General features: G+C 38.6%; 1 protein-coding gene across 2 annotated transcripts in view; it reads right to left on the bottom strand.

Annotated features, from left to right (window-relative positions):
* large1 (LARGE xylosyl- and glucuronyltransferase 1) overlaps positions 1–13428 on the bottom strand; it is a 31643-nt gene that overhangs the window by 7055 nt on the left and 11160 nt on the right. For both annotated transcript variants that reach the window (XM_026224181.1, XM_026224190.1), the window contains 6 exons: positions 12347–12472; positions 12012–12167; positions 11733–11896; positions 2667–2945; positions 1920–2066; positions 1501–1696 (listed from right to left, as the gene is read on the bottom strand). In XM_026224181.1, the coding sequence (XP_026079966.1) occupies positions 1501–1696; positions 1920–2066; positions 2667–2945; positions 11733–11896; positions 12012–12167; positions 12347–12472 (1068 nt within the window). The remainder of the gene's footprint in view (positions 1–1500; positions 1697–1919; positions 2067–2666; positions 2946–11732; positions 11897–12011; positions 12168–12346; positions 12473–13428) is intronic.

Genomic DNA, 13428 nt, shown 5'->3' with positions numbered 1-13428 from the left:
GACCATCACCCATTGCCAGGCAACGACTGCACCCAGAAATGCCTTATAAGGACAAGCTCTTTTAGAGAAATTTGCTCTTTATGAAATGCTCTTTTAGTGCTAAGGTGCACAGGGGAACTGGCTACTTGCAAGACGACAAGGGGTAGTGCAGCCTGAAGTGCACAACCCACTTGACTCAGAAATGACCACCGCTGAAGCGCCGTCTTGCCAACACACGATTTTTCCGAGAGTATGCTGAACTTGTAGTTTACAGCAGACACAGTTGAGCAAAATGATACTAACGCTCAGCTCCGAAGCAAAAAGCTGGTATGCATTGCACCTGCTGCCTTATTATACTCACACTGTGATCAGTGGCATCTGGATGCAATAATTGCATACCAATATGCACTGGCTCGTTTAGTTTACACTCAAAGTAGATTGGTCTATCGAAAACGATATAGCAATTCGTCGATCACTGACGTGACGTTGAGAGTGACCAGCTGAAAGGGAAGAACAGTTCTCAATTCTGACTGCCATCTAAAAATTGACAAACACTTGAAAATAAATTTGTGTGCGTTATAGTAATAGTTCAATCACATTGTAGACAAGAAATATGTCAAATTTGCCATCCTTCCCTCAGTAGTAAGAGTATTAGAAATACTCACACAGCAGCATTAACTAGTTTCTGTAATTTAATGGCAAGTTTATATCACAAAATAAAGAATTATAAATGTGCATTAAAAAAAGATACAATAAAAAAAAACTTTACTACATTTACAATGTTAATAACAGACAAAATGCATCACTGCAAACTGTGAAAATGGTCCATTAAAGAAACAGTTGATGAAAAAAATAACAATATGTTGAAAATTTTCTCACTCTCAAGCAATACAAGAAATTTACTCTATATCGGAAGAGATTTGGAGAAATTAATCATTACATCACTTGCTTAGCAATGAATTCTCTGCATAAAGTTTCAACAGCTGATAAAAACAACTCAAATTTATCAGTTAACATTTTATAATTAACATCTTGTAAATGGAAAAGCATTGTTTGTAAGAAACAAATCTATCATCGAGTGTTTTAATGTTTAAACCGCCACCCTAAGTCAATCCCTTCGGTCCTCTCACCCAAAATGCACTGACATGTTTGTTTCGAGCTGACCTTTTGGACTGTTTTTGCTTGTAAACAGGAGCTGATCTGTACATATTTCTCTCCTGATTCAGATGAGATTTGAATTTAAATTATTTGAAGCAATGATTTGTAATGCCTTGATGGATTTATTATAAACATGCAGGTTTTTATTTCACAAGACATTAACTTATGAACTGAAGTCATGTGGATTACTTATGGATTGTTGCGATGTTCTTATCACCTATTTGGACATTCAGACGGCACCCATTCACTGCAGAGGATCCATTGGTGACATCGATGACAAAAAACTCTACATCTTGGATTGCCTGAGGGTGAGCAAATTGTTATTTTGGGGTGAACTATTCCTTTAATGAATATAAGTGTTACCTGAGCGTCCAGCTCCATGATGTGAGCTACTTTATTCCACCCAAAACCCACAAAGCGCCGGTCGTACTCTGGGCTTTCTCTTCTGACCATAACATATGGCTCAAAGTCGGCCTCCCACTGAACTCGGTATGGTGTTGTAGCAGTTCTCCATTTGGCAAAGTCTGTTGGAGCGTGACCTTTTGTCCAGACATGATATCTGTGGACAAGCAAATCACTTCACTTTAGTAAATCAATATTAACTTTAATAAGTAAAACTGCCAAGAATTCTAAATAAATACTATTTAGATTGGTTGGTTCAATCAAATTATTTATATTAACTGTTATAAAAGCAGCATGAATGACTCCATCACATCAGAGAAAACCTGATCTGCCATTACTTTTGAATTAATTCCAGTTTTCTTTTTTCTTAGATTAATCACCTGAATGTGAACAGAGTGCCCATGTCGAGTTGTGACAGGAGCTCTGCTTTTGATTTGGGAAAGGACAGCCGATAGCGCAGAGTTTCAAATGCTGGAACCACAAGAGCCTTTTTAGTGTTCCCCATATCAAGCTGAACAACCGATTTCCTGAGACAGAAAAAGATGGAATACTAGTGGAGTGGATTGTAATGGATTGTACTCTTGTACACATCTTGTTCACAACCTAAGAACATTTTGTTGGCACCAAAAATGAAAAACATGCTTTAATATACAGTAAATGGGTTGACACTCTAATATTTGTTCCAATTTCAGAGCAAAATTAGTTTTGCATATTTTAAAAAAAATCTAAATCTAACAAAATGTTTTTTTTTTTGTTTTTTTTTTTTGGTGGGGGGTGGTTTAGGCACATTATTTAATCAGTATTTCATTATATTGTCAAGCTCAGTTATTGAACATTGTTTTAGACTATTTTCCTTAAAGAAAGAAAAAAGCACAATACATTTTGACAATATATGCAGGGCCTTAAGTGGAAAAAGATGATTTTGTTGAAATAAGTAACATTTTCAAACACTAAATGATTCACAAAACATTCACAAAATGCACCTTAGAATAATCAGTTCTAAAATGAAATTGTGTACAGTACAAAAATTGATTCAGTTCCTATGAAAATTATAGATGTCAGTTCTGATGAGATGAAACATAAAATGACCAACAATGTTTTACCATTGTAAATTTGGGTTTTCTCACCTGAGGTACTCATAGAGTCCATACATGGGCAAAAAGTCAATATCCGATAGAAACATGTAAGGTGTATTGACCTGCCCCATAGCAACATTACGCAGCAGGTTAACAGGGTAGAACTGGCCTTCTTTATAGACTATGTGGTACCCCACGTTGCTCCTGCTCATCAGGACCTCAGAGCCCTGAGCGTATCGCAGGAACTGCTGGGCTTCAGCGTCTGAGAGGTAGAGGGCCAGACTGATGGGCCCTTCCCAGTGTTTACAGATGGCCTCTAGCATCTGAAGTCTGGAACAAAGAAACACTCCAGTAATTGACCAAAAATACATAATATATTCAATTTTATACAGTGGCTCTGAAGCCACAAACATTTGGTTTATATCCTTCTGCTTCAATGGCAAAAGCACTGGTGCTGACGTGAGCAGTTTTGGAGCTTATACTGGATATATTTATCTTATTTGTCAGAATATCATTCCTATGTACCTTATGTTGTTTACAACTATTGATAAATTTACATTTATTTCACATAATGTAAGTGCTCTGATATTTTAGAGTGTGGTTCATTATGATGCAGCATAAGCAAATTTGTGCAGCATGTTAATCGGTGTACCAATAAGTAATTTTATTCAGCATTCATTTTTATTCATTTATAGTCAAATAATTTTTTTTTAGAACCGAGCATAACTAAAACCATATATATAAATAGCTACAGATTTTAAAGACCTGATCATACCCTAATATTTCCAGATTATCTCAAAACTGTGGAAAAGTATACACAACAATTTGACATACTAAATACTAAATGTCCCTCAGAGTATTACTTTCATTCAAGTCCAACTAAAAGTGCCATCTACTCTGACAACCTTATTGCCCTTGAGTGCTGTAACTTGGCTGTCAAAGAGGTTATGCCCTCAAAGACGACAATGAATTGTATCCCACAGTGTTGACAAGGACGATAACCCTCTGCCACTGGCACTGACTGATTGTGTAGGTTATCTGGGGTTATTCTGGAGTAGCCCATACATGCCTGACTAAACAGCAAACACTCATTACACTTATCACATAAGCTGTGGAGCTTTGACTCAATACATTTGAATCAGGTTTATTTCCAGAAGCAATTTGCCAGTTTATGTCATCAGTGTGATTAATGATGACAAAGCAGCTTATTTTAAATGAGTTCAGCCTAAAACGTGCATGCCACGGAGTATGATCAGAAGTAGACTATAGGATACAGTGTGGTTCGTTTTGCAGCAAACTAATCTAAGTGTTCATTTACAACATTTACACAGCCACTGTTACAGTTGCATGTTTATTCAGTTTAAATAATATTCTATTTCCTCTACATCAACAAAACTGTAGCACGTATGATTAAAATAAACATTTTGGGCCCCTACAGTGACATTTGGCATTAAGGACCTTTGAAAGCTCTTAATATCTTCAAAAACATACATTTAAAACACCAGTAATATTTATATTATATTTTAAGTCGAAAATACAGAACCCTTAAAGTGAAACCCTTTGAATCACATGTGCACAAGAAAATTTCACACAAAAATAAAATTAAATTAAAAATGATAACTTTATTTTATTTTAGCACTGAAATAGTCACATGTAAGGGCTCCTTATGTAGAGATAAAATATCTGCCAATTTTATTAAGATTAATTCCAGAAATATTTTTTATGAATTTATGATGCAATTGAAAAACATGCCATTAAGACCCGGCCGAAGTCTTTCTCAAGGAATATTCAATAAGTTCGACTGACAGCACAACAGCGAGCTGGTGTATAACAATATTATTAGTGTTTACATTATGAAATTTTCAAGGAATGATACGGTAACTGTCTCAGAAAATACTGTTGTCACTGATCAGTGTTTTTTTCACTGACTGAACATCTTCAAACTTTTTTTTTTCAGATCATGAATGTTTAAATAACATACAAAAGTCTGGTGAAAGTCAGTGTTGGTCCGTGTCTGTCAAGTGTGGTGTGAATTAGTCTAATGAGCACCAAAGGGACAATTATTGTGTGTTGTCAAGTCAACAAGTCTGAAGGAAAGTAGATTGCCCAGGTTGATATAATTCTTTAGGTTTTCAATGAAAAGACTATAACATACATTTGGTTAAAAGTTCTCAATGGTACTGTAAAACAATTTTTTTTTTACCCTTTCAAAAACACCTCTGTTTTCAGCAACCCATTTTGGTGCATGCTCCTTTAAATGCTAATGAGCTCTGCCGACCCCACCCCTCTCTTCCATGGGATGACAAGCAATTCTAATGAGACGGTTTACTTTAGCTGTGGAATGTGTTAACCAGTGTTGGGAAAAGTTACTTTTAAAAATAATGCATTACAATAATGCGTTAGTCCCTAAAAAATAATTGTTACTTTTTATGTAAAGTAATACGTAACGTTTCTTTTGCATTACTTTTTAAATATGACCAGGGCTTGATTGTTTTTAATATAAGAAGTTCTATTTATAGCAAATGTGAAAGCCCTTTCACACCAAAATGTATAATGCATCATGTTCACACAGTGCACACAACGCCTCTGTACTTACGATTTCTCCCAATATGGAGATAGGAGACTTGTCAGTCAATAAATGGAAAAACAAAGGAACTGGTGTTACTTTTTTGAAAAAGTAAATTAAAAAGTAATGCATTACATTAATCTAAACCCCGCCTCCAGCAGCGGGAGTAAAGTGACGCAGTACTAGAGTAAACATGACTCGCGACTCTCACACGTATCGCCTAAACACAACAACGATTAAATGATGAAGTGTAGGCAATCTAGGTGTGAGGCGGGCCCCAATGGTCAGAATATTATAGACAAAAGAATAATGATTAATGAACTTTAGCATGATGCGGAAAAAAAAAATATCGGAGTCAGTCTGTTACTTTATTTTATTAGTGTTAATTTATTATATTAAACTGGATAAATTGTTACACCTTTTTATATTTTATGTGGTGTCATGATTTACTTTTGTTAAAAACAAAGGTTTATTATTGTATGTTTGTTTGGCATTTTATTTATTGTATACCCTTTAAATACGCTTATTGAAAGAACAACAGCAATAGCAGTATAGTGTAACATTTATTTAAAACATGTATTTGGTACTTGCTACCTTATATATTTACTCTTTCCTTTCTTGGCTTTGGAAAACTTGTCTCGAATGTTTCTCTGCGTCGCTTTTTGCATTAACTCCTGGTCGTCAACACCAAGTTTTGTTCCAATTTTTTTCTAGGAATTAAATGCTTTCTCTGAATCTCTGCAAACGATCATACAGGTGTGAATATATTTGTGCCAGCTCAGCTATTTGACACTCCAGTGTAGTTCACTCCAATTCATGTTGCTAGTGACTAGGCCGGAGACATTGTTCTTTCTTGCCTGACCTCCGTTGAATTAGAAAAGAACAGAGAAAAAAAAATTGCATGTCAAAGAAGGTGGAGGTTTAGAACACACACACCGATTGCGTAACCGCCACAGACCAATAGAAGGTGTTTAGAAGCCAAACAAACTCCCCCAGAAATTTCACATTGGTCAGCTGTTTCAAACTGCCGAAATGAACTCAAAACAAACTTCTTTTTTGCCTGATTTTGTTTGAAATGACAACATATCAGTTCGTACTTCGATTTCATTTGAAGTATATCGGGGCCTTTTGTTCTGCTAGCTCCTGAAGCACTTCCCGGAGGGCAGGAGATTAAACAGTCAATGGTCAGGGTGAGAGGAGTCCTTAAGAATGCTGCAAGCTTGAACTTAGCATATTCTCTGGATGTCCTCAAAAGTAGGAAGTGTGAGGAGTTGGGGCAGTTTTCACAATCCTCAGCAGTGCCTTGCGGTCAGCAACTGTGCAGTTCCCATACCAGACTGTGAAACAACTGGTCAAGATGTTCTCGATCGCACACCGGTAGAAGATCACCAGGATTGTTGAAGACAACTGGTTCTTCAGTGTCCAAAGGAAGAAGAGGTGCTGGTGAGCCTTCTTGACCAGGCTGGAGGTGTTTGTGGTCCAGGACAGGTCCTCCAAGATGTGGGTTCCCAGGAACTTGAAGCTGGAGACACGTTCAACAACCATCCTGTTAATGTGGACAAGTTCAAGCGTGCTTCAGTTCTTCTTCCTGAGGTCCACAACGAGCCCCCTTGTCTTACTGGTGCTGAGGAGCAGGTTGTTTTCATGGGACCATGCGGCCAAGTGCTGTACCTCCTCCGTGTAGCCAGTGTCATCATTGTCTTTGATGAGGCCAGTCACCGTGGTGTCATCTGCTAACTTGATGATGGTGTTGGATCCATGCACAGGCTTGAAGTAGAGGAATGGGTTCAGCACACAGCCCTGTGGTACGCCAATGTGGTGAAGGTGGAGCAGATGTGGCCTGAGCTAACATGCTGAGGTCTGTTGATCAGAAAGTCCATAGTCCAGTTGCAGAGGGAGGTGTTAATGTCTGCTGGTCTCCAAGTTTTGTGGTCAGCTTGGAGGGAATGATAGTGTTAAATGCTGAGCTAAAGTTGACAATCAACATCTGTACATATGTGTTGTTATTGTCCAAGTGTGTGAGTACCGAGTGCAGCACTGTGCATACTGCATCCTCTGTGCTCCAACAGTTACGATCCCAGTGTAAAGTCTAGTGTGGGTGGGAGGCAGTTCTTGAGGTGTGCTAGGAACTCAAAGCACAAAGGACTTCATGACAATAGGTGTGAGTGTCACAGGGGCGGTAGTCATTGAGGTACATCGGGGAGGAGTGTTTTAGCACTGGCACAATGGACATGGACTTAAAGCCTGTTGGCACAGTTGCTTAAATGAAGGACAGGTTGAAAATGTCTTTGAAGACCCCTGCAAGCTGCTCTGCACATGCACTAAGCACGCAATCAGGAAAGCCGTCAGAGCCAACAGCCTTGCGTGCGTTGATCCGGCTCAATGCATTGTGCAGGTGAGTTTCAGGGGTGGTGGTCTGCAGAGAGTGTGATCTTGGTGGCCGTCTCCTTGCTGTCACTGTTGAAGGAAGCATAAAAGTAATTTAGCTTGTTAAGGAAGGATATGTCTGTGACTGTTGGAGTGGAGTTGCTTGACTTGTAGTCACTGATGACCTGGATGCCCTGCCAACATGTGTCAGGGGTCAGAGTTGGAAAAGTGTTCCTCTACCTTTAGCTTGTAGCAGTACTTGGCCTTTTTGATGCCCCTCTTCAGGTTAGCCCTGGATTTGCTGTAGGCCTAAGCGTCATCTAATCTGAAGGCAGTGTTGCGGGGCTTTCAGCAGGAGTCATACCTACCTGTTCATCCATGGCTTCTGATTAGGGTACGTTGTGATCTGTTTCTCTGTTGTAACACTCTCAATGGTAGTGTTGATGTAATCCAGTACAGAGGAGGTATAGATATCAATGTCCGTGTGAGAGCCACAGGCAGGCTGAGAAACAAACCTACTTCAGTCCATGTATTGAAACCTGTCCTGAAGTAAAGAGTCTGCTCCATTTGGCCACGCTTTGATGGTACTCACTGATGGCTGCATACAGTTGATGAGGGGTGAATACTTAGGGATGAGAAACAAAGAAAAGTGACTGTCTCAGATGGTGGGGGGGTCAAGATGTAAGCTCCATTAGTGTTTATGTAAACATGATCCAAAGTTTTGTCTTCTCTAGTGTGGCAGGAAACATGTTGATGGAATTTGGGGAGCACTCTCTTTAAGACAATAAAAGCAGCCTCCGGGTGAGCATTGCTCACTAATGGCCGCATGCAGTTCTTCCATAGCAAGCTTGGCATTAGCATCTGGTGGAATACAGGCTGCAGTAATAATGATGGAAGTGAACTCCTGCGACAGATAAAAAGGTCTACACTTAACCATGAGAAACTCTAGGTTAGCTGAGCAGTGTCTCCCAACAATGACAGAGTTCATACACCACGCTTTGTTAACATAAATGCACAATCCACCGCCCTCTGGTCTTGTCTGAGTCAACTGCTGTCCTATCTGCCCAGAGCACATAGCATTTAGCTAGCTCAATAGCATTATTGGATACATTGCTGTGTAGCCATGTTTCTGTGAAAACCGTGACATTGCAATCCAAAAGTCTCTTACTGAAGGTGATGCAAAGTCATAACTCGTCCATTTGTTCACCAATGGCCACACATTAGCATGGAGAATACTGTGTAAAGAAAGCCAGAGCGGTGTTTGCTTTAGCATAGCTCTTAGACCGTCGTGCTTCCTCCACCTTTCTTTATGATCTCGATGCTGCCTGCAAGCACTTCCGCCCAGCCAGGTAGAGTGCATAGCCTCAGGTGTTCAGGAGATCTCAGGGATGAGTCCAGGATTAAGTGGACACCAATATCAAAAATCTCCTTTTTGGGTGTAAGATCTTAAGGCAAGGCTGTTCAGTAGGGCTGGGCGATAAATCGATGTTATCGATTAACTCGAATTTGACGTTAAGGGCGATTTGTTTTTAATGAAAATCGGTTTTCTCTTTAACTTCCACCACCGGCTCTCCCCTTAGGCTTCCATAGTTCAGAGTGGACTCGCCCTCCCCCCACTTTCCTTACAGCCGCACACAGACAACATGACAGTTAACAGCGCAGAGCTCATTCCAAAGAAAGGCACTGTTTCATCCGTTGTTTGGAATTGGTTTGCTTTTTTAGAGTCAGACACAGAACAAATAACGCCACATTGCAAAGTGTGTTTAAAAGCCGTTGCTACAAAAGGTAGCAGCACAACACATTTATTCCAGCATTTTAAACAGTAGGGATGGGTACCGAAACCCGGTATTAAACTGGCCCCGGGGCTAAGTTATGAAAGACCGTAGTATCAGTAAGATCCGACGCTATCGGTTCTGCTTTCGGTAATGGAGGGCAAAAAAATTATGTACTATGTATTTTTCTTTAATAATGTTATCATGCACATTTTATCTCATCAAACATTTCTAATTTGTGATATTATTAAGAAGTTTGTCTGTGAGATCTGCGACATCTCTCATGCGCGCCGTGGAGGCTGTCTGTCAGTCACACACGCACACACACACACACACAAGAACGAGCGCGGCGCACACACACTAATAACAGAACGAAAACTCCCGCTAAACAATAAAGAGTGATGATGGCGAAAAGATTTGCTTAATAATGTTATCGTGCACATTTTATCTTACCAAACATTTCTAATTTGCGATATTATTAAGAAGTTTGTCTGTGAGATCTGCGACATCTCTCATGCGCGCCGCGGAGGCTGTCTGTCAGTCACAAACACACAACAAGACCGAGCGCGGCACACACACACGAATAACAGAACGAAAACTCACACTTAATAATAAAGAGTGACGATGGCGGAGAGAGCAAAACGTTCCAAAGTGTGGTTATACATCACTAGCGTTAGGGTGACCAGATGAGATTATTTAAAGATCAACAGTCTGTCTAGTGTGCCACAAAAAACAACAACATTGAAATCATGAACTCAAATGTCAATGTAAAAAGAAAAAAATAAAAAAACAATGACTGTTAACGTAAATCAGACCTTTCTGTAATGCTAACGCTAATGAGTTTAAAGTTTTGTTAGCACTTTATGAATACCACTGTGACAAGTATGTATTTTTGTAATAGATCTAATTTTGTCATTTTGGTTACATTTATTTAACCAAATGTTTTTTATCAAAGAGGGACACACAATTTTATTTTTTATTTATATTTTAATTTATTTTGAAGGTGCATTGTGTCACTGTAAGTTATTAGAAAACTGATACGCTACATTTTCACTGTTTACAATGGCAGTGCCTGCCATCTCGTTTACAAGCATGTTTTGAGGCTTGTTTCCTGTTACACTTATGCACAAAGGGGAAATTTAGATTAAACTGCAGAAGTGAAAATCAGAACCAAATAAAGAGTACATTTGTTTTGAGCAATTTCTTTGTCGGTTGTAGTTTGTTTTTAAATAGAAAAAAAATTGATTAAAATCGAAAATCGGGTTTGGTGTGAAAAAATCGGAGATTTTTTTTTTAAGCCATATCGCCCAGCCCTACTGTTCAGTACAAACAGATCTGAGATGAGCAAGAAAATGTTCAAAAATTGGAGAGATACTGAGCCTCACAATGAGTACGCTCCACCATCTTGGTCTTTTGTTAGCATTAATCATTTTAAATAAAGTATAATAATAATAATAATAATTTGCCTGGTTTATATGATATGAGCTAACTGATCATTAGATTAAATCACCACTGGTAGCGCGATTTATTGTAGTGCTTTTTTCCTCAGTTGGTCAGAACAAAAGTGGCAGACTTGTTACTTACTTGTTCAGATTACAATATCTGGTGAAAATTCTTATTTGGGTCATATATTCCAAGAACAATGCTAGAATCAGTGATTACTAAGTATAGGATTCACATTGGTGCAGGGACTGACTGCCACACGTACTTCTCAAAACATTACATTCATCCGTGCAAACAGCTGCAATTGCAGGTGTTCAAACAGAGGTGGCAACAAAGAGACAAAACTTATATACTACAGCTTTAAGTTTAGGTGCTGGGTAGAATTAGGGATATAAAATATGGTCATGCAGAATGTGTGCTTTATAAGTACTAATAATCAGGCAATATGTTAATAATAGGCATGCTAATAAGCAAGTTAATAGTGAGAATTGTTCCCTATACCAAAGTGTTACTGTTTTTAGTACCATAGCAGTACACAGTATGATAACTATCCATTATGATATACCATGATATGCCAGAAAATCCGCTTCATCCCGCAGTGTTAACATGACTGTGTAAAACTCCCAGTAAATCAAATTTTTATTCCTAAACCCACTGTAAAATCATGATTTACACAGCTTTAATAAACAAATTACTATGGGCTTTTATAAAATTACAAGCTACACATTTTTGCTTTAAAATACTCAAATTTTCTTTAAACAAGGGACAAATAGAAATGATTTTTTGTTAAAATTATGCCACAAATGCTGTCGATTGAGCTTAACTTATAAGTTAAGTATAAGTATTGAGTAAGTAAATATTCTCTTTTTGAGCCTCGTTTTAGCATCATGTATTAAATATCTGTTGGTGAGGTGGTTTGTGCACTATTGGTGTCTTTATAGAAAGTGAATGCAAGTTTGTTTTCTTTACCTGTCCATAGAAAGCTGGGCCACCAGTGTCACATCAGTGTTATCTAAGGCTGGTTCATACTCATAGTGCAGGAAATAGACATGTGTGCGGTGGACTGTGAAGCGCTCCCGACGAAACTCATAACATGGGTCATCTTCATCCAGCTCAGACAGGGTCTTTTGGAGCTGCAAGGACATTTAAGAAAACACGTGTAACTCCATAATCCTGCCTGAACAAATGAATCATTGCAGGCCTCTGCAATAAAAGTAGCAGTTGGCAACACAGTGAGGTGAAACTCACATTCTCTGAGTTGTGGTCTGTTTCGCTGGGACAGCCAAAGAGCTCTCTCCTCAGCAGATTCCCATCATACTCCAGGAATGTCAGATAGAGATTCCTGAAGAACTCCACGTGTTTGTTTTTTACACGCAGTTTCTTCGGAGAGTTCCAGTGAATCACCTGCAGAAGTTCACAAATGTAGACTTTGCTTGACCTCTGTCTTAAACTGAACTGCTTGTAGAACTGAACTGTTTTTTTTAGTAAAAACATTTCTACATCAAGCACACATTTATACGAGGTGTTTGTCATGGCAGCTAATCCTAAAATAGTTGTTTGTGTCAGCTCCACAATGATGTCACCTTGAGGTCAGACACATCTTTGTAGCACTTTTCGGAGCGGGTGTGATCCGACAGCTGAACATTCCAAAAGCAGGGCAGCTGGTGCACCAGGAATGGGTTCTGCTTGATCACAGCGTTGAAGATATCCTGCAGGCACACAATTACTATAAATGACTCATAAAACAGATTCTATAGCTGCTAATTTATTAGATCTTTTAGCTAAAATTTTCTTAATTTTCTAAATCAACTTGATAAAATGGTCCTGATTATTTACCCACAAATCTTTGCTGACAATCGAATGCAGACAATTGCAGACAATCGAATGCAAACTGTGTTGCCAACTGCAGAAAAACAACTTTCACTGTTATATGAGGTTCCTACATAAAATTATTTTCATTAAAACACATTTCACCCAATGTTTGTGTTCCACATGGTTAAGTATTGTGGGTCTAGCTTAGCTACATAACATAAAAATCAATTGAAATCAACACATAGCAGAGAAACTACCAATGTCCCTAGTGAGTTGCTCATTAAAGGGTTAGTTCACCCAAAAATAAAAATTTGGGTGAATTGTCATTAATTACTCACCCTCATGTCGTTCCAAACCCCTAAGACCTTTGTTTATTTTAGGAACACAAATTAAGATATTTCTGATGAAATCTGAATTTTATGAAATTCTCGGAAAGTACCCCAGAACGCAATCAACTTAATCAGCGTTCAGCATGCACACGCTGTCTACTGAATGCAAACAACACTCATTACGTTGATTACAATCTGGGAAACTCTTTAAAATGGCAGAATAGAGAATTATTGAATAAATTATGTTATTATTGTTTTCTTTACGCACAAAAAGTATTCTCCTAGATTCGTCAAATTACGGTTGAACCTGTGATGTCACATGGACCATTTTAATGATGTCCTTGGTACATTTCTGTGCATTGATCGTCATAAGCCCTATTCGGACGGGACTAGTTTTACAGGGGGTCGTTAGAGAAATCTGCGTTTCACAGACGTACTTGGTGATTTTAATCCCGTCTGAATCTGCCACGTCTGTGTTTTTCTCACACAACCTCTGTGATAATTCCAGAGCAAATTACCTACTG

The sequence above is a fragment of the Carassius auratus genome, chromosome 4, assembly GCF_003368295.1.
Source record: "Carassius auratus strain Wakin chromosome 4, ASM336829v1, whole genome shotgun sequence".
Classification (NCBI taxonomy): Eukaryota; Metazoa; Chordata; class Actinopteri; order Cypriniformes; family Cyprinidae; genus Carassius; species Carassius auratus.
Note: the sequence above shows the minus strand (reverse complement) of the source record. Positions and strands in the feature narration are given on the sequence as shown.